We start from the raw sequence: 27,693 nt of genomic DNA, 5'->3' as shown, positions 1-27,693 counted from the left end.
TGTTGGTGTGCTGTTTGTTTCTGGCATTTTTTGTTTCTTTTGTTTCAATGTCCCATTATCGATCGTTTTGTTCCTTTTTATCTGCCTGGTGTCTCTGATTCAGTGCACGAGAGGCCAGAGGAACTCAAGAAGTGGTATTAGCATTATAATAACGTCAATCCAATCGGACAGCAGATAACAAAATGGTCTGGATTTGTCTTTTCTGCTACATCAAATGAAATATTTAACACTCACTGAAAACTCTTTCAGTATGCATTGTGTGATGGAACACGTGAAATAAAAATCATGAAAGGTTCAGTCTGTCTGCAACACTCATTCTTTAGCAGCCAAGTACTAAGGAATGAATCAACCTGTCATGTCTGCTCTTCCCTCCGCCTAATGTTTATACACACTTCACCCAGTATGTAATTATATACCAAGTGCAGTCTATAATTAATGAAAGTGCGATTCAGTTAAATGTGGCAATGTTTCCTATCTCTCGCCACTTTGAATTTCTAACATGCTATCCCATTCATATCATCCTGGTGACATGGTTACTGGCAGGGTGATAGTTTAATTTCAGCAGTTTTTAGTGCTTTGATGCTGAAAGTTTACGATGGTAGTACGTTAAGTAGTTTCCAGAAAACAGAAACACACTGTAACTTCAGACACATCTGTTTTCATTGCACCGTAACATAAGAGCACCACATGGGTACAGACCTTTATTACTCACACCAAATAAGGACAGAGAAGCACAGCTCATTCTAGCTGTTTACACCACTCAGAAAGCATTTCCTTTGAATCTTTCTACAGATTCTGTACTTCTCAAGCTAGCTTCATGCTTCAGGCTTTGGTTGGTTCTCCTCTCCTGAGGCTATCACTATATGCAATGCTTTACTTAACTGAATTTTCAAACAACATTTGCCAAGCACATTGAGTCACATATTCTTTGATAATTATTTGTATAATTAAATCCTTCCAATAGAAATTTATGCTATCTTAAACGAGGGAAGCCATGACACTTTCCTCCTATTTTCTGGGTTTGACAGCATCACTATTAGTGCATGCTCTTGTACTCTGTCCAGATGGTAATCATTGAAGTGGGAGCACTTGCAGGCTGTTTGACTGGAGTAAGCATCACAGCTGAGGCTGAAAAAAATTCAGACTTATAGCTCTGTATTACATCACATGGTACAGGGAAGAAGATTCAGTGCCACCTCGGCACCATGGTTCCTTGGTCTTCCCCAGGTCAGAAGACGGAGGCTCTCAGTGGAGGACCAACTAGCTCAGACCACCACCAGTTGGACACTGGCTACCTGGGGACAAATAGTATTTTATGATGCCATTTAGGACACTTACTCTAAACATTACAAGCTCTAATCTGGCTATCTATCGATTCATTATGGAGGCTGAGCTGGTGTTACCGACATGGAACCCCAAACCAAATTAGTCAGTTTTAATTCCCTTGATGGAAAAGGGAACTTGTTTGCATTGGGAGAATTTTATGAGCAGACATTGAACAACATTACGTTTGCTTTCAGTTAGAAAGATCAGGTATAGGTTTTTTGTTTTTGCTTGGAGAGTCATTTATAGCTTGGAAAATTTTTGATTTCAGTCCTCAGAAATCCTTAAAAGTATAAAACCGTTTCAGAAAGAAATGAGTTAGTTCAGAAAAATGTTATTACAGAGAAAGGATTTTGGGTTGAAACTTTCAGAACTGAAGTATTTGGTTTGAACGCTGAAGGAATTATTTGAAGCAGAAAGCATCTAAACTCAGATATGAGTATCAAACTGAGTATCAAACTTTCAAATCAGGAATTGAAGAAATAGTTTACTTAAGTCTTTGAATGTGATAGAGAAGCAGACTCTCTTTCGTGTTTGACTACTGAAAAGAGATGCTATTTGGTAGATGTAATTGTATTTTTTTCCATGTATTTCAAAATCTTTCAAATTATGTGATAGGCAAATAGCTTCCTTATTACATTTTATCTATAGTTTATTTGTGAAATAACCTTCTAAACTTTTGTTGAAATCAAATCTTTAGCGTCGTATGTTTACGTGTCAGTGAAAGACCGATAAATAAAAAGAAAACAAGATATGATCCATCAAGCCAGATTTCAATCTAGGATCTAACTTGACTGATGATAATATCAGCCCGGATTATAACACTTCTCACATCTTCTAGGAAGATACGATGGCCATAATTATGTATCTCTCTGCAGCTACTCGTCAGTGTTGACCCTTCAATAGCAATTTAACATTTGACCTTTAGGTTGTGAGTCAAGTGCTCAATCGGTTGAAAAAATGGCTTGTCTTTATGCAAGCCCTTTACTCTATAGGGATTAGGCCGCTTTATACATCCACATTGTCTGATGTCTTATTTACAATGTCATCGGCTTCTTCAGAGACCCTGCTACAAAGTCGGCCTGCTCTTTTGAAGTCGCTCAGCCTGGCACCAAAGGACAACATCATGGGCTGCCAACAACTTTGACGACTAGGAGCAAAACATTTTCCCATTCAAACCACAGGGCTTACCAACTCGACTACTTCAAAGATACAAGTAGTTTTAAAAAGGGTCATAACATTATAAGCAAAATGTCAGGCTGAATCAATACAAGGGTATAATCCCTGACTAAAACGGCCCAAAAAATACTTTTAGTGTTGCAAAGTTTACTAAGTCATCGCTCTTTCAGGTTTCCATGACAATTAGGAACCAAGGTTGACAGGGAAAATGCACAGGACTCATCAACGGCTGTCTCATGCTAGCAGAGCCAAGAGATTAAAATCCACCTCACAGGACGCAGCCGAGCATCTTCCCTCACGTCTGCGCAAATTATCTGCGGAGTCTTCCTAGGGTGGAAACCAGCAATAGATATCATGGCGGTTCACGAGATGAGTAATGGTTTTGATTTGACAAGGCAACAGTAACCGTAGCAACTGTAACCTGTGAAGCCTGCACAGCCATTGTTGGATTCAATACAGACAGGCCAGAAAGGCCAAGAAGAAAATGAAGCAAAGAACTATGGCATCTGACACGTCTAGTGTCCTGCACTTTAATCATAGCTGGGAGAAATTAATTCCAGAGGATTTTTTAAAGATGGATCCCTGTGTCACTCCTGCTTTTGTTAGAGACTATAAAATTCTCAATTCTGTCAACTGTCAGCCTGTAAGGAAATATTTTCTTTTTCAGAAAACACTTCTACAGAATGAGACATTTCTCTCCTTCCTATTACAAATCACTTATTCATGTTACTTGCATGGTCATGTCCCATCAGCTTTAAATGAAAATGTAATTAAGATTTCACAAACAAAAGACATTTAGAAGTTCTTTGCATTCGTGACTCTTTAATATATACATCAACTTTATTTCCCTGATGTCTCACAGATGGTGACTTGCACTGGCACAATGTTCCACAGGCAGTGGCAGTTACCTGGGACATTGCCAAAACCATCGCCCCACATGTGTGCATCTAAAACATGAACCTTGTCAGACTGCTGAATGGCCCCTGCATCACTATCAAGTCCAAACCCATCTCTGTACTTATGAGTTTTGGAGTGTTGGGTAGTGATTGGAAGTCATAACCCACCTTTATTCTTCCTGATCTCCCTCGTCAAAGAACTGGAGAGCCAAGCTTACTGCAGCTTTGGACACAATCTGCTATAAAATGCTCATTTCAAGTAAATAAAACAATCAGGCTTTTACTCTACAGAGCTTACATTATAAACGGAATTAAGAAACCAAAGGGAAAAACAGACTTGTATTTTATATAGACCCTTACATGATTACCAGCTATCTGATTGTACTTGCAGTCAATGGAATACTTTTTGAAGCACAGTCACTGTTTTAATGTAATAAAATTAACTCACTCTAAAGAAATAATCATCATGCTGACCTAGCTTTTAAATACGTTGAATGTTACCCTTCTCTAAAATCGTCTGTTGCACAAATCCTACAGGTTCTGAGTCTAAAACTGCATCAGAATCTGGGGCTGGAGATGATTCATTACCTCTATCAATGAAAGAAGCAGTCTGGCCCAGTTCTGTTACTTATGAATACGCCTGATGCTGTAATTCTGTCCTCAGTGGGACAAAAAAACAAATGGTGCTTTGCTTCTTAAAGTCTAAAATAATAAAAGGCAGAGCGTTGATCTTGCTCAGTCACAATTTAGCCTTTTTGGAGTCCTGCCCAAGCAGGGACTCATCAGCTGCACCTCATTTTTCTGACAGCGCATGGTACAGGGATGAACACATTAGGTTCAGTACACCATTTCATCATGGGGTGAGAAAGTCAGCAGAAGAAATCTGAAATCTGCCATTATGAAAGCATGGAAACCTTAAACAGCATTGACCATGGAGAATTCCAGTGGCCACTCAGTAACAATCCCTTGAATTAAGGAAGGAAGGGTGTTGATGAAACAGGCAGTTGGCTCAGCGTATTATTCTCCTTCCAATGCAATCAGATTTTGTTCAAATCAGTTAACCACTCAACCTATTTCCAGGTTTGGAGCACTTGTATATATAACTGCTGCGTTCTCACAATATTGGTACATTTCCAGAGGATCTCTGATCTTGCAACCACTTGGCACATCTACTCTATGGAGTCACAGCCTGCATGTAATAGTGCCACTGTCTCCCTCGCTGGAAGTTGTCGCTCCTACAGGATGCATGGCTGAGACAACACAGACTCCCAAAAAGGCAGAGTTTCAGTGTTTCAGGTCAAATATTTGGAGCGATGCAACACAGCTAAGCAGAAAACAACATTCACTGAGCTGTGATCCAACAAGGCAAATTAAACGGTCAAAATCCATTTGCTTCACGTGAGTAATCAGCAGGCTATGAACAATGTGCTTTTTAAGAAGTTCTAGACTTGGGTAGGGCAGCTGTACTGCGAAATCAGCTGGCTATGAATATGGCACTTACAGGATGCACTTTAAGGTAGCTACAAAAAAGAACTGAAATTAAAACTGAAAGAACAGTGGATGCTGTAAATACAAAGATGCTGAAAGAGCTCAACAGGTCTGGCAGCATCTGTGAAGGAAAAAACAGGGTTAAACATCTCTGGTCCAGTGACCCTTCCTCAGAACTGAAACAGGACCTGAAACATTAACTCTGCTTTTTCTCAACTAAAAAAATGTGCTGAGGCAGATTGTTCTTGCAATTAGTAATATAATTTGCTGTGTCAAAGAGCAATGTATCCGGACAAGGAGAGTACCAGGTGAAAACTACACATTTCAGAAGAGGGCAACAGGAAATATTACAGCACACAAGCTAACTCCATGGACACAAAGATTATAAGACCACAAGAAACAGGAACAAGAACACCTCGAGCCTGCTCTGCCATGCAATAGGATCATGGTTGGTCTGATATTTCTCACATCTCATTCTTTTGCCCTTTCCCTGTATCTCCTGATTCTCCTACTGACCAAGAACCTGAAACATGGAAAGAGTTTACCTCTCCAACAAATGTGAGGGAAAATTATGCTTATTATTGGCTAAGAGTTGATAATGAAGGGAAGGAAAGGAATCAAAGCTAATTAATTAAAGAGATAGCAGGAATTGCAAATGCTGGAGAATCTGAGATAACAAGGTGCAGAGCTGGATGAACACAGCAGGCCAAGCAGCAGGAAAGCTGACCTTTCAGCCCTAGACCCTTCTTCAGAACTGAGGGAGGGGAAGGGGGTTCTGAAATAAATAGGGACAGAGGGGGAGGTGGATAGAAGATGGATAGAGGGGAAGATAGGTGGAGAGGAGACAGACAGGTTAAATACGTGGGGTTGGATCCAGTAAAGATGAGTGTATGTGGGGAGGTAGGGAAGAGATAGGTCAGTCCAGGAAGGATGGAGAGGTCAAGGGAGTGGGGTGAGGTCAGTAGGTAGGAGATGAGGATGGGGCTTGAGGTGGGAGGAGGGGATAGGTGGGAGGAAGGACAGGTTCGAGAGGCGGGTCGAGCTGGATTGGTTTTGAGATCCAGGAGGGGGAGGGGAGATCTTGTAGCTTGTGAAGTCCACATTGATACCATTGGGCTGTAGGGTTCCCAAGTGGAATATGAGTTGCTGTTCCTGCAACCTGCAGGTGGCATTGCTGTGGCACTGCAGGAGGCCCAGGATGGACATGTCGTCTAAGGAATGGGGGGGGCTAGTTGAAGTGGTTCGCAACTGGGAGGTGCAATTGTTCAGTGCGAACTGAGCATAGGTGTTCTGCAAAACAGTCCCCAAACCTCTGCTTCGTTTCCCCGAAGTCAAGGAGGCCACAACGGGAACAGCAGATGCAGTATACCACATTAGCAGATGTGTAGGTGAACATCTGCTTGATGTGGAAAGTCTTCTTGGGGCCTGGGATGGGGGTGAGGGGGGAGGTGTAGGAGCAGGTGTAGCACTTCCTGCAGCTGCAGGGGAAAGTACCGGGCGCGGTGGGGCTGAAGGGGAGTGTGGAGCAGATAAGGGAGAGAGTGGTCCCTCTAGAAAACAGATAAGGGTGGGGAGGGAAAAATGTCTTTGGTGGTGGGGTCGTATTGCAGATGGCTGAAGTGTAGGATGATGATGCGTTGGATCCAAAGGTTGGTGGGGTGGTACGTGAGGATGAGGGGGATACCCTCGACCATGTCTCCTGCATTTCCCGCAACTCATCCCTCACACCCCCTCCCCGCAATAACAACCAAAACAGAATGCCCCTCGTCCACTCCAGCCCTCCCTACCTCCCCACCTACACTCACCTCTACTGGCTCCATCCCCGCCTCTTTGACCTGTCTGTCTCCTCTCCACCTATCTTCTCCTCTATCCATCTCCTATCCGCCTCCCCCTCTCTCCCTATTTATTTCAGAATCCCCTTCCCCTCCCTCATTTCTGAAGAAGTGTCTAGGCTCGAAATGTCTGCCTTCCTGCTGCTAAGATGCTGCTTGGCCTGCTGTGTTCATCCAGCTCTGCACCTAATTAATTAAAGAAATGACTTTTATTCATATCTTTTCATTAGCCACATTCTCAGCAGGATAGTTATAACCCAGCAGAGAAACAGAGAATGCAAAATTTAACAGCAATATCAAAAATTAAACTAAATGGGGAAATGAAGCACGAAATATCTGAGGTTGTTTTTGTTATGCTCTGAGACACATTTTCCTTCTCCACTGTGTCATAAGTTGCACACACACATGCACACATACAAGCACACACACAAGCACACGCACACGCACATACACGCGCGCACGCGCACACACACACACACACACACACACACACACACACAGACACACACACACACACACACACACACACACACACACGCACACTAACAGAGACTGAAAGAATGAATATATTTCCCCAGACCTTCCCCTATTCAACTTAAATCAGTATTTAATCTCTTGTGGTCTGTGTGGTTCAGCTTCAAGTATTTGGAAATATTAAATTAAAGAAATTACCACTGGGGCAAATAATCATGCTGAAAAATGACTTTCCTGTTTCTCTATTATAGTGCTACATTGTAAATATGAATGAGGTATTACTCAACACCACTGCAGCAAACAAATCACTTACCAAAAAAGAAAATTAATACCTACTTCCAATGCCCACAAATCAACAAGTTAACCAAGAGGTCAAATACAAACATAACAGATATCCTTCTCGTAAAATTACTTCTCTTTCACTCTTCTAAATCATAATTCAGAAAATTTTTCAATTATTCACTGCTCACATCCACAAAATCTTCAGTGTGTCGAGATTATTATTACATTACCTGTTTTGTTTTTAAGTAGCTCTGTAAAAAAGGCTTATGCTGCAGAATTTTCATCTGGTTTCTAAGAAGTTGTCAGCACTGCCAAGAAAACCTGGCCCTTACCCTGCTGTTCTTCTCAAAGTGGAGGGTTAGCTTGAATTATTTTTATATGCCTACTAACATGGGCCGTGTTTGTTCTAAGTTACCAGGTTGACGTACATCAGACTACTGCACGCAATAAAACAGAGTCGCACTGCTGTTGCATAAATGTGCAAGATGCAAACCCTGGCTGATACAGAATTCTGCCCTTTAATGAACCACATGAATGGAATTTTTGGATGAGGGCCAATAAAAACATTACAGACAATATATGAGATACATCCAGTTGCAATGGTAACTCAACTTGCTGTGTTAAAGATACTAGTTGCAGTATTAGTCTTGAGGAAATTAAAATAATGCACCTCAAAAAAGTTAAGCTGGTGAAATATGTAGCTGGATGATTCTAAACACCTGTGTCTCTTCTGTTCAAACACACGACAGTCAGAATTTCCTTCAATATTCTTTTGATCAGCTATCGTAGCTATGAATGGTTATGTTAAAACGCTTGACTGAAAACAAAAATTGCTGCAAATCACAACAGATCAGGCAGCATCCGTGGAGAGGTAGCAGGCTAACGTTTCAAGCCTTTCGAGTCATAAAATACATTATGATTTCTTTGTTATCCAATCATGCTTTGGAAGACTGGATATGCTTCTGCTCTTTAATAGCATGATACACCTAGTCTGACTAAATAGACCGTCATTAACCTACACTCGTACATTTTTAGGGGCAGATGCACGGAACTGCTCACATAGAATCCTTCAACCTATATTTTTCTACATCAGAGGCCTTATTTGGGATGCAGACACGCTTCATCCCCAAGAAGGTCTGGTGCAAGATAATGACTCAGATATACCAGGTACCAGTCAATGACCCCTTTAACATTGTAAGTAGTCAGTTTTTTTACAAAGCACAGGCCTGTTAAAATTCTTTTGTGTGGCTGCATACATACAATTGTACTTAGAACAAGACTTACACAGGATTTTCTAGGCCACTGTACCATTATGCACACGCTCAACCAAGTAAGAACATTGGTCCTACTTCACTAAAGCAGAATTGCAGAAATACAGATTTCACTCTATTATATATCAGCATTATGAGTAAGAAACAAATTTGGACTTATAAGTTACTCGATTACTTACTTTTGAAGAGTCTTTATTGTTACCAAAGGCATTGTTTTGATTTCTGTGACTAATAAAAACCATGTTTCCGTTGTCTTCTTATCCCGCACAAAAAAGGTATGGAGCCCAATAATGGGATGAAGATGGATCTGGGCTCTATGTTGTTAGTATGAAAATATGTTAAAAAAATCCATCTACTGGTGTTGAACAATGTGAACTCATCTGGTTTGTACAAAGTGTCAGCATGAAATAAAATAAGACCTTGATTTCAAATTACTTCCCTGACTAGTACCAAGAGGGTAAAGGTTGCCTACAAGACTAATGATATATGTACCTGCACTTCATTGAAATATTGGGCACAGATAAGCTTCTGCTCTGCACACCAAGCAGGCAAATCTAAACTGTAGCATAGCACCCATGATGTAGGCTCTATCGCTGTCACATGCAACAATATTGTAGTACAGTCCTAGTCATAGCTCAGCAGGTAGTTGGGATTAAAAAGTAGCAGCATGGTGAGTAGTACAAATTGTGGTAATGATATTTGAACTGGTCTCTGAGCCCTGCAAACACAGCTGTGACCATACTACTGTTACAGAACAAATACCTTGCCCTAAGTCTGTGATGTTTCCAGCTTATATAGCTGTTTAAAAGAAGCCTCATGGCAGATAGTAAAAATGGAAAAAAAATCCATTGGTTGCTGTTAGTGACCAACTGTAACTAATAATACATATTTCACATCTCACACTGTTTCTCACATTGTTTTTCCATGCCAAATAAATAGACACAAAAGAAACCATTCACCTGTAACTTATAGACTATTGATAGGATTGCATGAAACAGTTTGATATGAAGACAGATCACTCCTCTTCAAGTCACTTTCAGGTACATGTGTACAAAGGGATCAACCTGTTAATCATCCCCAATCTATGATTCGGGGATATTTTGATGAAGAAATAAAATAATTTACCAGAGAGTAGAACGGAATGTCACAAAATGCTACTCATTCTTGGCATGCAGTGTACAACCTGAGAAAACACTACAGGAGCTTTTGATAGGCATGTTTTCTGAAATAAAATACAGTACAATTTGTGTTTTCTTATCTAAGTTTCCTTTAGAAGTAGTTTAAGCAGACTGGAAAGCATTTTAATTATTCTGAATTATTTTCTTTTGAGTAGCATTTCTCTCTACAGTGGCTATTCAAGGCGTTGATTATCAGTAGTATTATAATTTGCTACGCTACTTAAGCTGTTGAATTAAAATCCATTTCACACAAGGTTAAAGAGTAGTACATACGACAGAAGAAATACAGATTTAGTAATACTACCGAACTAAGCGTCAAACATCTGTATTAGTCTTGCATACACATAGAAGCTTGATTTCATGGTCTGTTCTATAATAACCCCTGGAAACAGAAATTTAATATTTCAGTTTCTTTCCGCTCTCCTTTACACTGAAGTCTTCCATCTCCCCCACAGCAGTAAAGTTTCTGATATTGTAGGCTCACAGGGGTAATTGAAAACAAGTTGGTTACCTGCTATATACCTTGTTGATTGGTTATTTCCACCGATAACTGGGCAGGGTATATAATGGGCAGCCTATCAGCTATGGTTATCTTTCTATCACCAATGGAAGTTCAGCCACAGAGACCTGAGCTATAGCTATGTAGGTATCAAATCTCCACCTGTTCAAACCCTGGTGAAGAACTGTAGGACAAATTACAGCCTTATGAGACAAAAGACAGGACAATAAAAATTGCCACTCCAATTCTCCATCCTGCCACCCTGTCATGAGGGATTCAGCTCTGAAACACAGTCTTCATGGATGTATACAATAACAGATTGTTGATGATGATGCCTCCCATGGTAAATTAACTGATCACATTTGATACCGAGACTCTTGCGTGAAGCTGGCTACCTTCATGAGTTAACAAAACAGTTCACCAACATTCACAAGTACTTTCAATTCAGAAAATGAATATTGTGCTGTGGAGCGCTCTCAGAAGGCAATGAGCCAACATGCATTAATTGGGGAAAACCAGAGTCAGGTCAGTTTGTGTCAATCTGCACAGAGTGCATTTCTTACTAGTTCTGCCTGTTTGGAGTACACATTTCACTTCCAAAACAGTAATGTGCTGGAGCACACAATATACACTGAAGAGTGGAGATTCAACTCAGCTCTTGTGAAGATCATCCAATGACATCAAATGATCCAAAAACTTAAATTTAGCATTGGACGAAGACAAAGTAAGTGTAGCTTTTTAAAAATTTCATCTTAGTCTAACTGAAACCACATAGATTATTCAGGACATTATTAATTCATCTTGGGAATAATTAAATTCTAGTGATGGAAACATAGCCACTGAAAAAAGAACAGCAGGATTTAGGCTGTTTACTTATTAACAGGATCATTGTCACCAACAGTACATCACAATGCTGCAGAAACATGTATGATAAAAGAGATAATGGGAACTGCAGATGCTGGAGAAGCCAAGATAACAAAGTGTGAAGCTGGATGAACACAGCAGGCCAAGCAGCAGGTTGCAGGAACAGCAACTCATATTCCGCTTGGGAACCCTGCAGCCCAATGGTATCAATGTGGACTTCACCAGTTTCAAAATCTCCCCGCCCCCCCACCGCATCCCAAAACCAGCCCAGTTCGTCCCCTCCCCCCACTGCATCCCAAAACCAGCCCAGCCTGTCTCTGCTTCCCTAACCTGTTCTTCCTCTCACCCATCCCTTCCTCCCACCTCAAGCCGTACCTCCATTTCCTACCTACTAACCTCATCCCACCTCCTTGACCTGTCTGTCTTCCCTGGACTGACCTATCCCCTCCCTACCTCCCCACCTATACCTTCCTCTCCACCTATCTTCTTTTCTCTCCATCTTCGGTCCGCCTCCCCCTCTCTCCCTATTTATTCCAGAACCCTCTCCCTATCCTCCTCTCTGACGAAGGGTCCAGGACCGAAACGTCAGCTTTTGTGCTCCTGAGATGCTGCTTGGCCTGCTGTGTTCATCTAGCTTCACACTTTATTATCATGTACGATAAAAGCCCTGAATAGACCACCACAATGCATTCTGGTGCATAACAGCTACATACTGAGCAAGATGTAAGGTTATGAATGGGCCTATTTCTTTCTTAGGGTTAAAGACCGTCAATATCTCTAAAAATTAAATGCAGTCAGAAAATAAGAACAACACAATAAATACGGTTATCTCTGTGGATGAAGTGATTCATATGAATTTTTATTGAAATACAAAATACTATCTAGCAGCCTACCTTAATGGAAATTTCCTCAGACAGTAACATAACTTTAAAAAGCTCAAATTTAAATTATTTACAGTAGGGCTGGATAAAGAATATAGCTGCCAGAGCTCAGTGGTTCAAAGTTTAAAATATCAATTTATAATGTACAGTTATTCTGCTCAGCCAGTTTCTGCAGACTATCATTGACAGTGGTGATATTTGGAGACTAACTGGAAATTGTAATCAACAATGCTTTTTTGATCTCAGTCTGGCAAACAGCTGAAAGTCTTCATAAGCTCTTTTTGATCTGTGATCCAAACAAGTCAGAGATGGGCCAGCACAATTTCCAATAAGGTATTGCAGTAAACTATATTATTGCAAATATTCAATTTACAAAATAATGCAAAACTTATTGCATTATGTTGGGCTTTTTCACACAGAGACATAAAGTGCTTCACATATTTCAGTGTAAGTCCCTTTTGCTCTGAAACTGAATGCAACTAAATGTTATGAAGCCAAATGCGGTCTATACCAGCACCTTCTAGTAGTAGACAGCAAGTGAGTTACCAAATCAGTTGTTTTTCATTTTCTTCTTATAAATTGAGGGAGAATGTTCATCAGGCAGCAAGGAGGTTCCACAGTTCTTTTGACCAACGTTATTGGAGTTCAAACTTCCAATTCAGCAGGAAACAGGGACTGAGTGTCTCTTATGAGCAGCAGCACATCCAACAATGCACCTTTACTGATAACTCCTTTAGCAATATACTGGCATGACAATATGAGTTATGAGTTCAAGACCTCGTGAATTACTCAAATCCACAGCTTTCTGTACCATAGGTACAAATACCTTTGTATGATTTTTTTTAAATACTGTATCTCATTGGTGCTGGTGGCTTGTGACTATATCACCTTCAGTTCTATGGATAAATAGAGTGACCCCACACTAAAAGAAAATGGAACAGGAGCTGGATTCTCTAACGTGCATTACCTCCGAGTAATTTTTTTTAATTGAAGATTGAGCCTTAGCATCTCAAATGTCGTCACAATAAATACAAAAAGATAAATGAAAGTAAAAAAGGGAAATTCCACTCCTACTTGTGAGCAAGGCATATTTGCACACAGATCTGATATCTCAAGAGTAGGCTTTATCAATTCAGATCATACTAATGTAATTCACACTGATCTGAGTGAACTCAAGCAGATTCTTTATCAGTACAGGAATAGTGGGAACTAAATGCACTAAACACGGCTCTGTCAGTCACTGTTTTCTGAAGCAGTCAGCAGAGAAATTCTACATTCTACAGTAAAAGATCTGGGCAGGGTGAATAAAGGAAGTGTCTAGACAATGTTCACATGCTGAACTGCTACATATGTGACTATCAACCTCGCGTCTTTCAACACCACCCTCAAACTCCACCAATATTTGGTCTGGTAAGCAGAAGTCAGAGTTAAGTGATAACTTTATGACTAAGCTGACTGCCCTGTATCTAAGATAATAAAATGTGAGGCTGGATGCACACAGTAGGCCAAGCAGCATCTCAGGAGCACAAAAGCTGACGTTTCGGGCCTAGACCCTTCATCAGAGAGGGGGATGGGGAGAGGGAACTGGAATAAATAGGGAGAGAGGGGGAGGCGGACCGAAGATGGAGAGTAAAGAAGATAGGTGGAGAGAGTATAGGTGGGGAGGTAGGGAGGGGATAGGTCAGTCCAGGGAAGACGGACAGGTCAAGGAGGTGGGATGAGGTTAGTAGGTAGATGGGGGTGCGGCTTGGGGTGGGAGGAAGGGATGGGTGAGAGGAAGAACCGGTTAGGGAGGCAGAGACAGGTTGGACTGGTTTTGGGATGCACTGGGTGGGGGGGAAGAGCTGGGCTGGTTGTGTGGTGCAGTGGGGGGAGGGGACGAACTAGGCTGGTTTAGGGATGCAGTAGGAGAAGGGGAGATTTTGAAACTGGTGAAGTCCACATTGATACCATATGGCTGCAGGGTTCCCAGGCGGAATATGAGTTGCTGTTCCTGCAACCTTCGGGTGGCATCATTGTGGCAGTGCAGGGGCCTCCTGCACTGCCACAATGATGCCACCCGAAGGTTGCAGGAACAGCAACTCATATTCCGCCTGGGAACCCTGCAGCCATATGGTATCAATGTGGACTTCACCAGTTTCAAAATCTCCCCTTCTCCTACTGCATCCCTAAACCAGCCTAGTTCGTCCCCTCCCCCCACTGCACCACACAACCAGCCCAGCTCTTCCCCCCCACCCAGTGCATCCCAAAACCAGTCCAACCTGTCTCTGCCTCCCTAACCGGTTCTTCCTCTCACCCATCCCTTCCTCCCACCCCAAGCCGCAGCCCCATCTACCTACTAACCTCATCCCACCTCCTTGACCTGTTCGTCTTCCCTGGACTGACCTATCCCCTCCCTACCTCCCCACCTATACTCTCTCCACCTATCTTCTTTACTCTCCATCTTCGGTCCGCCTCCCCCTCTCTCCCTATTTATTCCAGTTCCCTCTCCCCATCCCCCTCTCTGATGAAGGGTCCAGGCCCGAAACGTCAGCTTTTGTGCTCCTGAGATGCTGCTTGGCCTGCTGTGTGCATCCAGCCTCACATTTTATTATCTTGGAATTCTCCAGCATCTGCAGTTCCCATTATCTCTGCCCTGTATCTAAATGGTTGCTGAGGTGAGGTATTGTACAACGAAAAGGATGGGAGGCTTCAAACCTTGCGAAGGAGTCAACCTCTTCAGGCGAATAAATGGGGACAATATTTGAGGAAAACAGGGACATTATGAATATTATAACTCAGTTCCAGTATAGTCTGCAATTAGAATTCATTTATTAATGGCAGAAAAATCTTCTCTAAGTAATTCCAAATGATTTTTCAGTACACAGATGAACTGCTAAAAGCTGTCTGTGAAAATTTGGTGTACATTTGTTAGTTACATTGATTTATATACTTATCTAAATACTTGAAAAAATTGCAACTGACATCCTGATCACTCAAATTTTTTTTCAAAACGCTAGAAGATCAATGAGGATCTTGAAACAAAGCATGCGAGATTCCTGCTTCCAGAAATTCTAAAAGAAACCATTGCACTTCATTGAATAAAGAAATGGAGACTAAGGTGATCACTTGTTTAAATTTCACTTTGGATTGCACATGACAGAATGAAAGTAAACCTACAGGTTTTCTTTGTGAGATTAATCCAGTTACTTTCAGCAAAACTGCTAAAATTAAAAGAGGCTCTTCAACATCATCACTGCTCATCACTGGACAAATTCAGACCTCTTCACAGTTGCAGCTAACATTCATCCATTAAGTAAGTCAAAAAGTTTTCAAATTTCAGAACTGAATTTCTGAAATGAAAACAGGATTTCCATGTAGCGAAGTGAAAGTAGCATGAACCACAGATTAGTCCTGAATTAACTCTCAGTTTAGCAGTGATGTCCCATTAGACATGGCAAGTTTACTATTCCTACATGAAACCATACCAAACATGACCTTCCTTCTGTACCTTTCTGAAGCTGCTCACTTCTCAATGGCTTAACAATGAACTGTTTCACTTCTAAATTACCATCAGGACGACATCTGCCCACTTCAAAGTGCCTGAGGATATCTCAGAGCTTAAGCTCTAACTTTGATTTATGATTTGTAAGAAAGCACAAAACAAATTACAACTCTATCCTACTGGTTGTCTTCAGAAAAACTGCTCTAAGGGATTCGGAAAAACTGTGACAATTAAGCAAAAATAATTCCTTTTCCAGACAGCCGAAGAACAAAATATCTGTAATTACATGGCCATTTGCAATATTAGGTTAGATTGAAAAGCAAGTTACCAAGAATAAACCCATGCTAATGTGGTGCAGGAATAGGCACACAGCACTGAAGTCATCCAGGTGTCTTTTTCATTGCCAAACTTGACTGGTTTATAAAAACTTGATTACTCACAGTCTGTAGAGCTTCGGAGTTCCCAGGAAAAGCAACTCTGGCAACACCTGTAGGTTGTTTCTATTCAGGCGGCTGGAGGGAGGCAGAAAGTAAAAAGACAAAGATCCATGAGCAATGTATGATTACACAGAAGTATATCATCATAAGGTCAAAAATCAGGATATTTGCTGACAACTGTACAATGTTCAGTGTCATTTGTGATTCCTCAGATACCAAAGAAATCCATGTCCAAATGCAGCACAAACAGTGCAATACACAGGCTTGGGTTGATAAGTGGCAAGTAATATTTATGCCACACAAATGCCATGCAATGGCCACTTCAAATAGAGAGAATCTAACATCTCCACTTGACATTTAATGGTGTTACCGGTATTGAAATTCCTACAATCAACATCCTGGGGTTACAGTTGACTAGAAACTAAAACTGGATGAGCTATATAAATAGGGTGATTACAAGAGCAGATCAGAAGCTTTGAATTCTGCAGCAAGTAACTCACCTCCTGAATCCCCAGAGATGTCAATCATCTACACGGCACAAGTAAAGAACCTGATGGACTATTTCTCTCATTTGGAGAAGAAGGCAGCTCCAAAAACACTCGAGAAGCTTTACACCATCCAAGATGAAGCAGGTCACTTGACTGGCATCCCATCTGCCACTTTTAACATCCATGACCTTTAGCGCTGATGCACAATGGCAGCAGCGTAAACCATCTACGAGATGCAATGCAGCAACTCACCAAGGTTCTTTCAACAGTATCTTCCTAAACTGTGATCTTTACCCTCTAGAGGGTAAGCAATGGTAAATGGGGGAGACAATGGCCTGGTGGTATTATCGCTGGACTGTTAATCCAGAGACACAGATAACATTCTGGGTAGCCAGGTTCGAATCCTGCCATAGCAGGTGGTGGAATTTGAATTAAATAAATATCTGGAATTAAGAATCTAATGATGACCATGAGTCCATTGTTGACTGTCAGGAAAAACCCACCTGGTTCATGAATGTCCTTTAGAGAAGGAAACTGCCATCCCTATCTGGTCTGGCCTATGTGGCACAATGTGACTCCAATCCCACAGCAATGTGATTGGCTCTTAACTGCCCTCCAGGTAATTAGGGATGGGCAATAAATGCCAGCCTAGTCAGTAATGCCCTCATCCCTTGAATGAATAAAAAGATTCACTAGCCCAAGGCAGTATATGCATAGAAAAGCCATCACTAGTATGATCCCTTCCAAGCCTCACCATCCTGACTTGGAACTATATCGCCATTCTTTCAGTGTTACTGGGTCAAAACGTTGGAACATTTTTCCTAACAGCACTAGATCCTAAGGACTGCTGTGATTTAAGAATGCAGCTCACCACCATGGTTTCAAAGCCAATTAACATTGGCACAACCAGCAATACACATATCCTGTGAACAAAGAGAAAAAGAATCACCTTGTTAATAGTTCAATTTTCTCCTCTCAAGGTGACAATTCAGCTAACTGTGTACTATCCAGTAACTGCTCTGAGTGACATCCTCCATTTCTGAAACCAGGGCATAATGCGGATTGGGAGAAACTGTTCCTGCCCACAAAGTGACCCAGAATGAGAGAGAACAGAGTTAAAGGGGTTTGTACAAGAAGAAAATGCAATGTAAGAAAAAATTATTTGACACAATCAGCAATTACAATCCTGTATACATGGCCTGGAAGTGTGGTGGAGATAGGTTTAGTTGACAACTTCAAGAGGGAATCTGCTTATTATTTGAAAAGAAAGAATATGCAAGAATATGGAAAGAAAGGAAAGAAAATGGTACTAAGTCGCAATGCTCATTGGAGTTTTGTGCAGATATAATGAGCCAAATTATTTCCTTCTGTGATTCATAATGGCTAATCCCACATTCTTAATGGTCCATTGTCCTGGAAGGCATGGAAATCAAAGGTAGGGCAACATTACAGTAGCAGCAGTAATCCAATGCTTGCTCCCTTTCAGTATTACTCAGTACAGAGAATGAAGGAATGGTGTATATACCCCCCATGTCAGCAAAAAACTTGACCAAGAGAACAATCATTACACAGCCTGATGCTTTGCTCACCAAATCAGGATACACTTGGCTGTAACCAGAAGTGAGGACTCTGACTGGCATTTCCTTTTGCTGAGGTCAGATGTAGAACTGCTGCTCATTTGAGATCAATCAGCTCCACATAAAGCGAATGGCAAGTAAATTGAAGAGCAAAAGATTCTGCATTTTAAACATTCTTGTTGAGTACTCAGAGGCACGCCAGGAGTTCCACTGTCTCATTTTCATATAATAAGAACATTATGTCTGTTCTTAATATGTTTCATATGGTGCCTGTCAAAGGCTGGCTTTGTGTGTTTATTGAAGGTCCAAGCCCTAATGGACGCAGGTGCTACATATGCATCAAAATGAAAAATGTGTTATATATTTGGCCAGGGTATGATAACAGCTTGTCAATTCCACAAGGTGGTCTTGCAGCATTTACCCAAGGCATTAAAGAATGTTAAAATGTTCCCTGTAGGCAGGCAAGCAAGTCAGAAATCCACAAAGTCCAGTGAGAGGTGATGAGAGGCCCAACTAATGAGAAAGTGAAGCCTGAACAATTCTTTCCTTACGACCACTGGTGAATTAAACTTTATTTTGAACCCACTCAATAAGGTTCCATATTAATTGAAGGACCACTAACTACCTCAACATTTCAATTATTGCACAGGTCAAATCAGCATTTTGGAGGAATCTGGAGTTTTAGTGGTCCCTGTTGTTTCAACATTGTGATTTGCTTGTACGTCATTAATTGGTCAATATGACAACATTTCAAAAACAAATATGATTTTCTATGAATCCTGTTTCGAGGGCATTAATTCAAATAAATATCTCTTTTGGGATGGTCCAGGTTAGTCTTAATCCTTGTCCAATCATGATACAGCACACAGCATGTGACTGACCTATTTGTTCAGGTTCATGACTTTGCAATCATACTTTCACTGACATCACTGTCAATGTGCAAATATGTTCCATGATGTGTGTTAAATATGTTTTAAAATGCTTTCAATTGGTCTGATTGTCCCAAGCTACAGTGGGAAACATGCATATTAGGCACAGACATAGCTATTCAAGCTGACGCTAGCACTCAGTAAGATCATGGCTAATCTGTTTCCCTTGAATAACCCTCATTGAACAAGAATCTATCCATCTCTCTGAATGCTCAGAGAATCCAAAATTTTCCTCACCTATATCCTAAAGAAGGCAGCCACTTACTTTGAAACAGTGTCCCTTGGTGCAGGAATTCACCCACAAGAGAAAACATCCTTTCCAAATCCACCTTATCAAGACCATTCAGGATCTTATATAATTCAAGTCACCCGTCATTCTCCTAAACTATGCTCTAAACTCCAGTAAAACAAGCACCGCCAAGCTAACATTTCCCCATGGATGCCCCCTTCATTCCAGATACCAACCTTCTCTGAACTCCCTCTAATGCATTCAAATCCATCCTTATGTAACAAAACAAAAACTGCACGCAGTCCTCCAGATGTACATTCACAAAGCCGTTTATATCTGAAGCAGAACATCCTTTATGTTAAAGTTCTCCTGTAACATTCCATTAGCTTTCCTAATTACTTGTTGTACTTGAATAGCAGCTTTTTGTGACTCATGCAATAGAAGACAAAGACTCCTCCACACATTGGAATTCTGCAGGCATTCTCCACTTAAGTAATGCTCTGATTTCATATTCTCCCTGCCAAAATGAGCAACTTCACGTTTTCCCATATTGTAACCAAACTTCCATTTGTTTGCCCACACATTGAAGTTACTTATATGCATCTGCATCCTCCATATTTGCTCTTCACAACATACTTGCCTACCTATCTTTGTATCATCTGCAAATTTACCCACCAGGATTTCTCACCCCTCATCTAAAACACCGATATAAATTAGTAAAGGACTGACGTCCCAAGGAAGAGTCAGCCAGAGTGAAAGCGATTTAATTATTCATGGAATGTGGGCATCAGTGGCAAAGCCAGTATTTATTGACCATCCCTCAATGCCGAGAGACAAGTTAAGTATCAACCAGAGATAATGGGAACTGCAGATGCTGGAGAATTCCAAGATAATAAAATGTGAGGCTGGATGAACACAGCAGGCCAAACAGCATCTCAGGAGCACAAAAGCTGACGTTTCGGGCCTAGACCCTTCATCAGAGAGGGGGATGGGGAGAGGGAACTGGAATAAATAGGGAGAGAGGGGGAGGCGGACCGAAGATGGAGAGTAAAGAAGATAGGTGGAGAGAGTATAGGTGGGGAGGTAGGGAGGGGATAGGTCAGTCCAGGGAAGACGGACAGGTCAAGGAGGTGGGATGAGGTTAGTAGGTAGCTGGGGGTGCGGCTTGGGGTGGGAGGAAGGGATGGGTGAGAGGAAGAGCCGGTTAGGGAGGCAGAGACAGGTTGGACTGGTTTTGGGATGCATTGGGTAGGGGGGAAGAGCTGGGCTGGTTGTGTGGTGCAGTGGGGGGAGGGGACGAACTAGGCTGGTTTAGGGATGCAGTAGGGGAAGGGGAGATTTTGAAACTGGTGAAGTCCACATTGATACCATATGGCTGCAGGGTTCCCAGGCGGAATATGAGTTGCTGTTCCTGCAACCTTCGGGTGGCATCATTGTGGCAGTGCAGGAGGCCCATGATGGACATGTCATCTCAGTTCGCAACAAACAAATGCACCTCCCAGTTGTAAACCATTTCCACTCCCCCTCCCATTCTCTAGATGACATGTCCATCATGGGCCTCCTGCACTGCCACAATGATGCCACCCGAAGGTTGCAGGAACAGCAACTCATATTCCGCCTGGGAACCCTGCAGCCATATGGTATCAATGTGGACTTCACCAGTTTCAAAATCTCCCCTTCCCCTACTGCATCCCTAAACCAGCCTAGTTCGTCCCCTCCCCCCACTGCACCACACAACCAGCCCAGCTCATCCCCCCCACCCACTGCATCCCAAAACCAGTCCAACCTGTCTCTGCCTCCCTAACCAGCTCTTCCTCTCACCCATCCCTTCCTCCCACCCCAAGCCGCACCCCCAGCTACCTACTAACCTCATCCCACCTCCTTGACCTGTCCGTCTTCCCTGGACTGACCTATCCCCTCCCTACCTCCCCACCTATACTCTCTCCACCTATCTTCTTTACTCTCCATCTTCAGTCCGCCTCCCCCTCTCTCCCTACTTATTCCAGTTCCCTCTCCCCACCCCCCTCTCTGATGAACGGTCTAGGCCCGAAACGTCAGCTTTTGTGCTCCTGAGATGCTGCTTGGCCTGCTGTGTTCATCCAGCCTCACATTTTATTATCTAAGTATCAACCACCTTGCTGTGAATCTGAAATCACAATTGATGCCAGTTCAAGTAAGGATGGCAGTTTCCTTCCCTAATCATTTTGTTTACATCAAGCAACAGTGGCGACATGGTCATCATGAAGCTAACTTTTTACTATTTGTTTACTTCTTACTGAATTCAAAGTTCACCAGCTGTCATGGTGAGATTCAAATCCATACACCAGGATGTTAGTCTGGGGTTCTGGCAGGCTCATTCAATAATTTTACCACAACATCACCAGGTCTGATTATGATGGTTTGTTCAACCTGACAAAAAAAATCACCATTTAGCTTGAACAGAAATGTCAATCTGTTAAGATGATAGAGATAATGGGAACTATTTTGGTGAGCTCCCGTCATCTGTGAAGTGTGCCTAAGCAAGTGTCACTGTTTTCAGGGAAAGTGAAGGAAAAATTACTTGGAGATCAGAGGAAATCTGGAATTAGAATTGGAAGAACCAAATCGACAGTTCCATTTCAACAATAAAGCACATCCAATCAAGCCATAGTTTGAAAATTGTGGGGCTTTTCAGTCTTCTACTACAGACAGATGACAGCGACTGTGTTTTTTTTGTGAAATACAGTCCAAGCATTGTGGGCTGATAATAATAAAAGTGGCGCCAGAGGAGTTTTAGTGGGGGGGATCCATGGGGTAGCAATCAACTGAGGGCGTCTTTAACATTTCGAAACATCCGTTTAAACTGGCTTCTCATTTCAGGAGAAAGTGTAAGGGCCAACATCCAGCAAACATTGTCACAAAGAACCAGCGCAAAACAGATGTGGGAAAAACAAACAGCAGCTTGCCATCTGAATTAGTAAAAAGGTACTGCTCAATGCAAACAGGCTCCATTCCTCACTCCAACATCAACAGCCATAAAAAGGTCAGGCAAAACCCAACCCAGAGTACAGGACAGACACTGAGGACTTTACAATAGTACAGATTTTTTTCTTGGGCAGGCATAAACTGTGGGAGAAATGAGGTTTGAAGAGAAAAACAATGTCTTTTCGCTGTGGCATGTAAGTAATAAAGACAAAATGAGTTAAGAATTGAACATTCGTACGACTCTCAGTAGAAGGCCATTTATTCAAATGCAGAACATGGCTCCAACAACTAAGCTGCAGATCTTGTTAACACAACAACAGTTTACATATAGGACATGGTCGATCCTCTCTGTTACACTGGGCTACAACAATACATGTGCTGGCAGGAAGCTGGTTATATCCCAGCACAGGCAGTCTGGGACTGTAGGTTTGGGACACGGCGTTAATGGTTTTGTATATGACTTCATCACAATCGGGCAGTGGTTCCAACACTTTTTGTCTGGGAGAAATTCTGAATGTGACAAACATTTGACTTGAGGCTCTTTGAAAGCTTCATCACATGTAGACAGGATAGGTAAGAAGGCATTTAGCATGCTTGCCTTAATTGCTCCGACCATTGAATACAGGAGTTGGGACATCACATTGAAGTTGTGCAAGACATTACTGAAGCTGCTTTTGGAGTACTGTGTACAGTTCTGGTTGTACTACTACAGAAAGAATATTGCTAAATTGGAGAAGGCTCAGAAAAGCAGTTAGAGGATTTGAGTTACAAGGAGAGACTGGTTAGGCTGAGACTTGTTTCACTGGAGCATGGGAGCTTGAGGGGCGACCTTGTAGAGGTTTTTAAAATCATGAGGAGCATAGTCTTTTCCCTAACGTGGGGGAGTTCAAAAATTAGCGGCAATTTTTAAGGTGAAAGGAGAAAGATTTTAAAAAGACCAGAGGGTGATTTATACGTGGAATGAACTGGCAAAGGATGTGGTAGGTGCAGGTGCAGTTACAACATTAAAAAGGTACATGAATAGGAAAGGTTTAGAGGCCAAATGTAAGCAAATGGGATGAGTTTAGTTTGAGAAACTTGGTTGGCATGGACGAGTTGGATTGTAGGGTCTGTTTCTGTGCTATATGACTCTATGACTCTATTTACAAATAAAATCATATTAGATGCAGTACAGGTGTGTACAGGCAATGTTACTGCACAACCAAATGACATAAGATGTCACCAAAAGCCAAATTTGCTTCATCATATGATGATTATGAATTTGTATACAAAACTAGGTACTCCTGAATGTATCTATATGCTCAGCAAGGTGCAAATGGTCTGGTCAGAGGAATGGGGAGATTGTTTCTGCTTGTAAAAGGAACAAGAACCAGAGGACCAGATTTAAAGTGATGTGCATAAAAAGCAAGAGTGATTGAGACAAATACTTTTCAGTCAGCAACTGTTTAGTGTATGGAATGCATTGCCTATAAAAGTAGTGGAGGCAATTTCAACTGAGACATTCAAGAGGGTGTTGGATGATTATTTGGATGGAAATAGTGTGCAAGGATATGGGGGAAAAGCAAGAGATTGGCACTGGGAAGTGGTGCTCATTTGAAGAGCCAGCTTAGGTATGATGGGCCAAATAGCCTCTTTCTGGGCCATCACAATTCTGTGACTCTGTGACTTCAATGCTTCTGCAAATGAAGTTGTTATGAGGCATGGGTAACCAGTGGACATTTCCCTTGGAATGCAACATCAAATGGGGAATGATCAGAAGTCATTCCTCACAGTTTAAGCCTCAAGAAGTGGGAGTAGAAAAAGCAGTGAATGTTTCTTAACTGCAGATTCAAAATATTCAGGAAGCAATTCTCCAAACTGATAGTAAGCAAAGTGCAATCTCTGCTGCAACCGTAAACGTAACCTCAGAACAGGCCAAGGACAGCATGAACCTTCATGTAAAAGCAAAATTGGAGATGTTGAAAATCTGTAATAAAAGCAGGAAGTGCTAGAGAAACTGAGCAAGTCTGGCAGCACCTTCAGAATGAAAAATAGCCACCTCCAGTGCCAAAATATGACATTTATTGTTTGTAAGCTGAATCCTTTATCAAAAAGAAAGCTAAACATGATGCAGAATGTCTCTGGCTACTCACACCTTGCTTTATTGATGCCACATCTCTCCATTCTGCTCTAAGTGAGAATCAAAAAGGGTTCCATAGAGCATAACAACCCACAGTACCTGGGCTGCAGTGGTCCAAAAAGACAGCTCACCATCACCTTGTCAAGGCAAACTGGAGATGTGCAATAAATGTTGGCTAGCCAGTGACACGCATGTCCCACAGGCAGATTGAAAAATAAGTCCCTACAAGATACCAAAAGGTATTTTCTGGGTGCTAGCTCCTATTCAATGAGACACAGCTCATTAATCTGCTGTGTGACACGTATACACAGTATATAATACAATGAAATTCATGATCCCAGACAAAATGTGACAGCAGACCATATTGTGCTGAAATAATGCCCTTGCTGTTTGGCAAACTGTGATGGACTTCTTACAGTACGTGACAGAATAGGTGTCAAAATTCATGGTAGTCTGATGGACAAGGCAAAACCTCATCATCACCATCCATACAACAAAGACTTTCAGAGCAGGAAGATAACGAGATGAAAGAGGTAGTGGAAAGGAGGACGTAATTTGGTCAATTCCATTATACCTGTGCTATCTATGAAGAAAGTATCCATGTAATACAGGCAACCACAACACTAATTCCTCATTTATTAACAATCCCACTAATTATCTTCTTTCTGACACTGACCAACATAGAGTCCACTTGGCCAAGAAGTAAAAACAAAAGCAAACACAAAATAGAAAATCCAAATTTGTACATAAAATCATCCAAAAATACCATGCAAAAGACAACCATCCAGGTATTCCTTTATTGCTTGTTTTTTTTCTGACCCATGCCCTACCCTCATACTCTCATCTCCCAGTTACTGCACCATGGACAGTGGAAGGCCACTGATTTTCATTAGGGAGACTGAAAATTCTCTGGGAAGCTGATCCAAACCATTTATTGGTCTTGAAGAACCATCTCTAGATTGCACCATCCCAGCATGGGCAGCAGTGGGCTGGTTGACTGCCTGAGAGGTAACTGATCATTTCCTGGTGACAGTGATGGGAGAGGATCACTGTTTTCCTGAGAAAGGACAGCAGGTTCGAGCTTTATGATGCCACTGATGCTGCCTGGGGCCACACCTCAAAAATGCTGGTGATCTTTTGGACAGTCCCATGAGAGCCTACAACTTCCATAGTAATCAACAACTACCATGGTAACAGTATGATCTTGCTTGACAAGAATATAATGTTCCACTGTCATTGGCACTACATCCTAGCTATATGCAAAGGTTTTCTCAAACAGTTGGTCACCATTTCCACACTGGAAAAGACATACTCCACCACTGCACAAAGCCCAATGTTACTTTACTGCTGGATTCACCTTTCTGATAGGGTTCCCAATGCATCAAACATTCAAATGTGCCTACTTATCATTAGTTTTCTTTAGGCTTCCCTGCCAAAGTACTCATTTAAGTCCACTGCACTGTGTGAACTTGCTCCTTTTTATGCTGGCACCTGCTCTATTCTCATCGCTGCACTGGCTTCAGTCCACACATAACATTTAGAAATATTTAGATACACACTTGTGAAGCTAAGACATACAAGTGCTGGAGCTTAGGATGAGAATGGTTAAGTGTTCGTTAATAACTAGCATGATGAGCCAAAGGGCCTTTTTCTGTGTTGTAGACATCAATACCTCTGTGGCTCCACAGCAAAAGTGTGTACCTAAATTTTAAGACCAAAGTTTGGTGGCTGTGTGGTCTGAATTCAGGTGATGGTGTCTTACCTTCATTGCTTCTATCTACATGGTGTTTGCCCACTATCTGGTCAGGATACCACTCCTGTGTAACTGAGCAGGAAATGGTAAGTTTGCAAAGAGGGGAGCATGGCTAGAGAGAACCTAAGGGGCACTTGCCTAAATAATCTGCAGTTTGTAAATGAGAAGACAGTCTGGAATGACAGAGGCAAGTAGGATATGTGCAGCAGGATTAAGTCCGGGATACCTTCATCTTTGATGGTTTGACCTTGCTGCCAGTCACATGCTGAACAATGGGCATGCCAATAATTGCAAGGACCATCTCTTGATCCTTTTTACACAAGTTTTAAGAAATGCAGTGAGGCCCTTTCTCTACTGTATCTTGTGCAGTGCATTGGCCCGCAAGACAGAAGGATGTGTACAGGTGAGTGTCATGCAGTCTGTTTGGCTGTCATGAATGAATAACTTGGCAGTGCATTCATCCTGTGAATGGTGGGTGTGAAACTTGCAGCAATTCTCAGTGTATCAGACAGAAGTGAAGCAAAGGAATGCAAGGTACGAGTTCTGATTGACAGCAATTCTTGATGGTGTGTCTTCCCAGTGTGATGTTTGGAGTACTGGCTGAGCCACTTGGTGCAGTTGGTGGACTTTAATAATACATTCACTGGCTTTAACCACTCATGTGAGATACTTGCACTTCATGCAGCAACACATCCAGGTCCACGCGTCTTGATTCCATTGTTATCAGCTCCCGATTCCTTTCACTAGTGTGCCTGTGGGTCTCATCTTCCACCACAGACACATGACAACTCTTTTCCCTTCAGTTTCCTCCACTTAGACTTCAACCATAGCATTGGAGATCTTTGAAGGGTACTCACTGCGATCTGTCACACTTTTCAAGGTCATATTCTCTTTAATCCATACTCCTACCATTTAGTCTGGCTGTAATGCACCTCCCCTTTTAATCGGTACAGGCTGGTTTTAATCCAGGCTAGCATTAAGAAGTGCCAGACAGTCTTGGTCCCAGTTCCTGCCCATGTGTCCTACCAATGCTCACTGGAGTTGGTGATTTCTATGCCCATTTCAGTAACTATCCAAATTTAGCCTCCTGCACAACTCAGTCTGAATGATGTTGGTGGAGGTGTGAATATTGGTCATGACACGAAGGAGAAATGCCTCTGTTCCACTGAGCCACAGCTGATATTTTTAAGAATGTGACTTTGTCAATACATCATAATTAAAGATCTAGGGGCCAGAGGTTTTATAACAGTAAGTGTTGGCTCAATTGTATCTTTCATGAATAATACAAAGACATCAGGCATTTCTCCATACTGGATAGTAGCTGGGGCACATACCAGCTGTATATACACTCAAAACTACTGAAAGCCCCCACCATCCAGCTCCGAAGTGACATTGCCCCAGTTTCATCCATGTTGTTCACAGAACTCGCAAAGGAAGATCCAGGTAAATAAACTAATGTGCATTTCAAGAAAACCTGTCATTAAATATTATATCTGTACTTTTATACTTTATGCAAGAATGAAAGCAGGCCTTCCTGAACACCCTC

At 41.9% G+C, this 27,693-nt stretch overlaps 1 protein-coding gene across 6 annotated transcripts in view; it reads right to left on the bottom strand.

The window, feature by feature from the left end:
* slit2 (slit homolog 2 (Drosophila)) overlaps nucleotides 1-27,693 on the bottom strand; it is a 448,496-nt gene that overhangs the window by 404,622 nt on the left and 16,181 nt on the right. For all 6 annotated transcript variants that reach the window (XM_048546634.2, XM_059646918.1, XM_048546670.2 and 3 more), the window contains exon 4: nucleotides 16,092-16,163. In XM_048546634.2, the coding sequence (XP_048402591.1) occupies nucleotides 16,092-16,163 (72 nt within the window). The remainder of the gene's footprint in view (nucleotides 1-16,091; nucleotides 16,164-27,693) is intronic.

Source organism: Stegostoma tigrinum, chromosome 1 (genome assembly GCF_030684315.1).
Source record: "Stegostoma tigrinum isolate sSteTig4 chromosome 1, sSteTig4.hap1, whole genome shotgun sequence".
NCBI classification, from domain to species: domain Eukaryota; kingdom Metazoa; phylum Chordata; class Chondrichthyes; order Orectolobiformes; family Stegostomatidae; genus Stegostoma; species Stegostoma tigrinum.
Note: the sequence above shows the minus strand (reverse complement) of the source record. Positions and strands in the feature narration are given on the sequence as shown.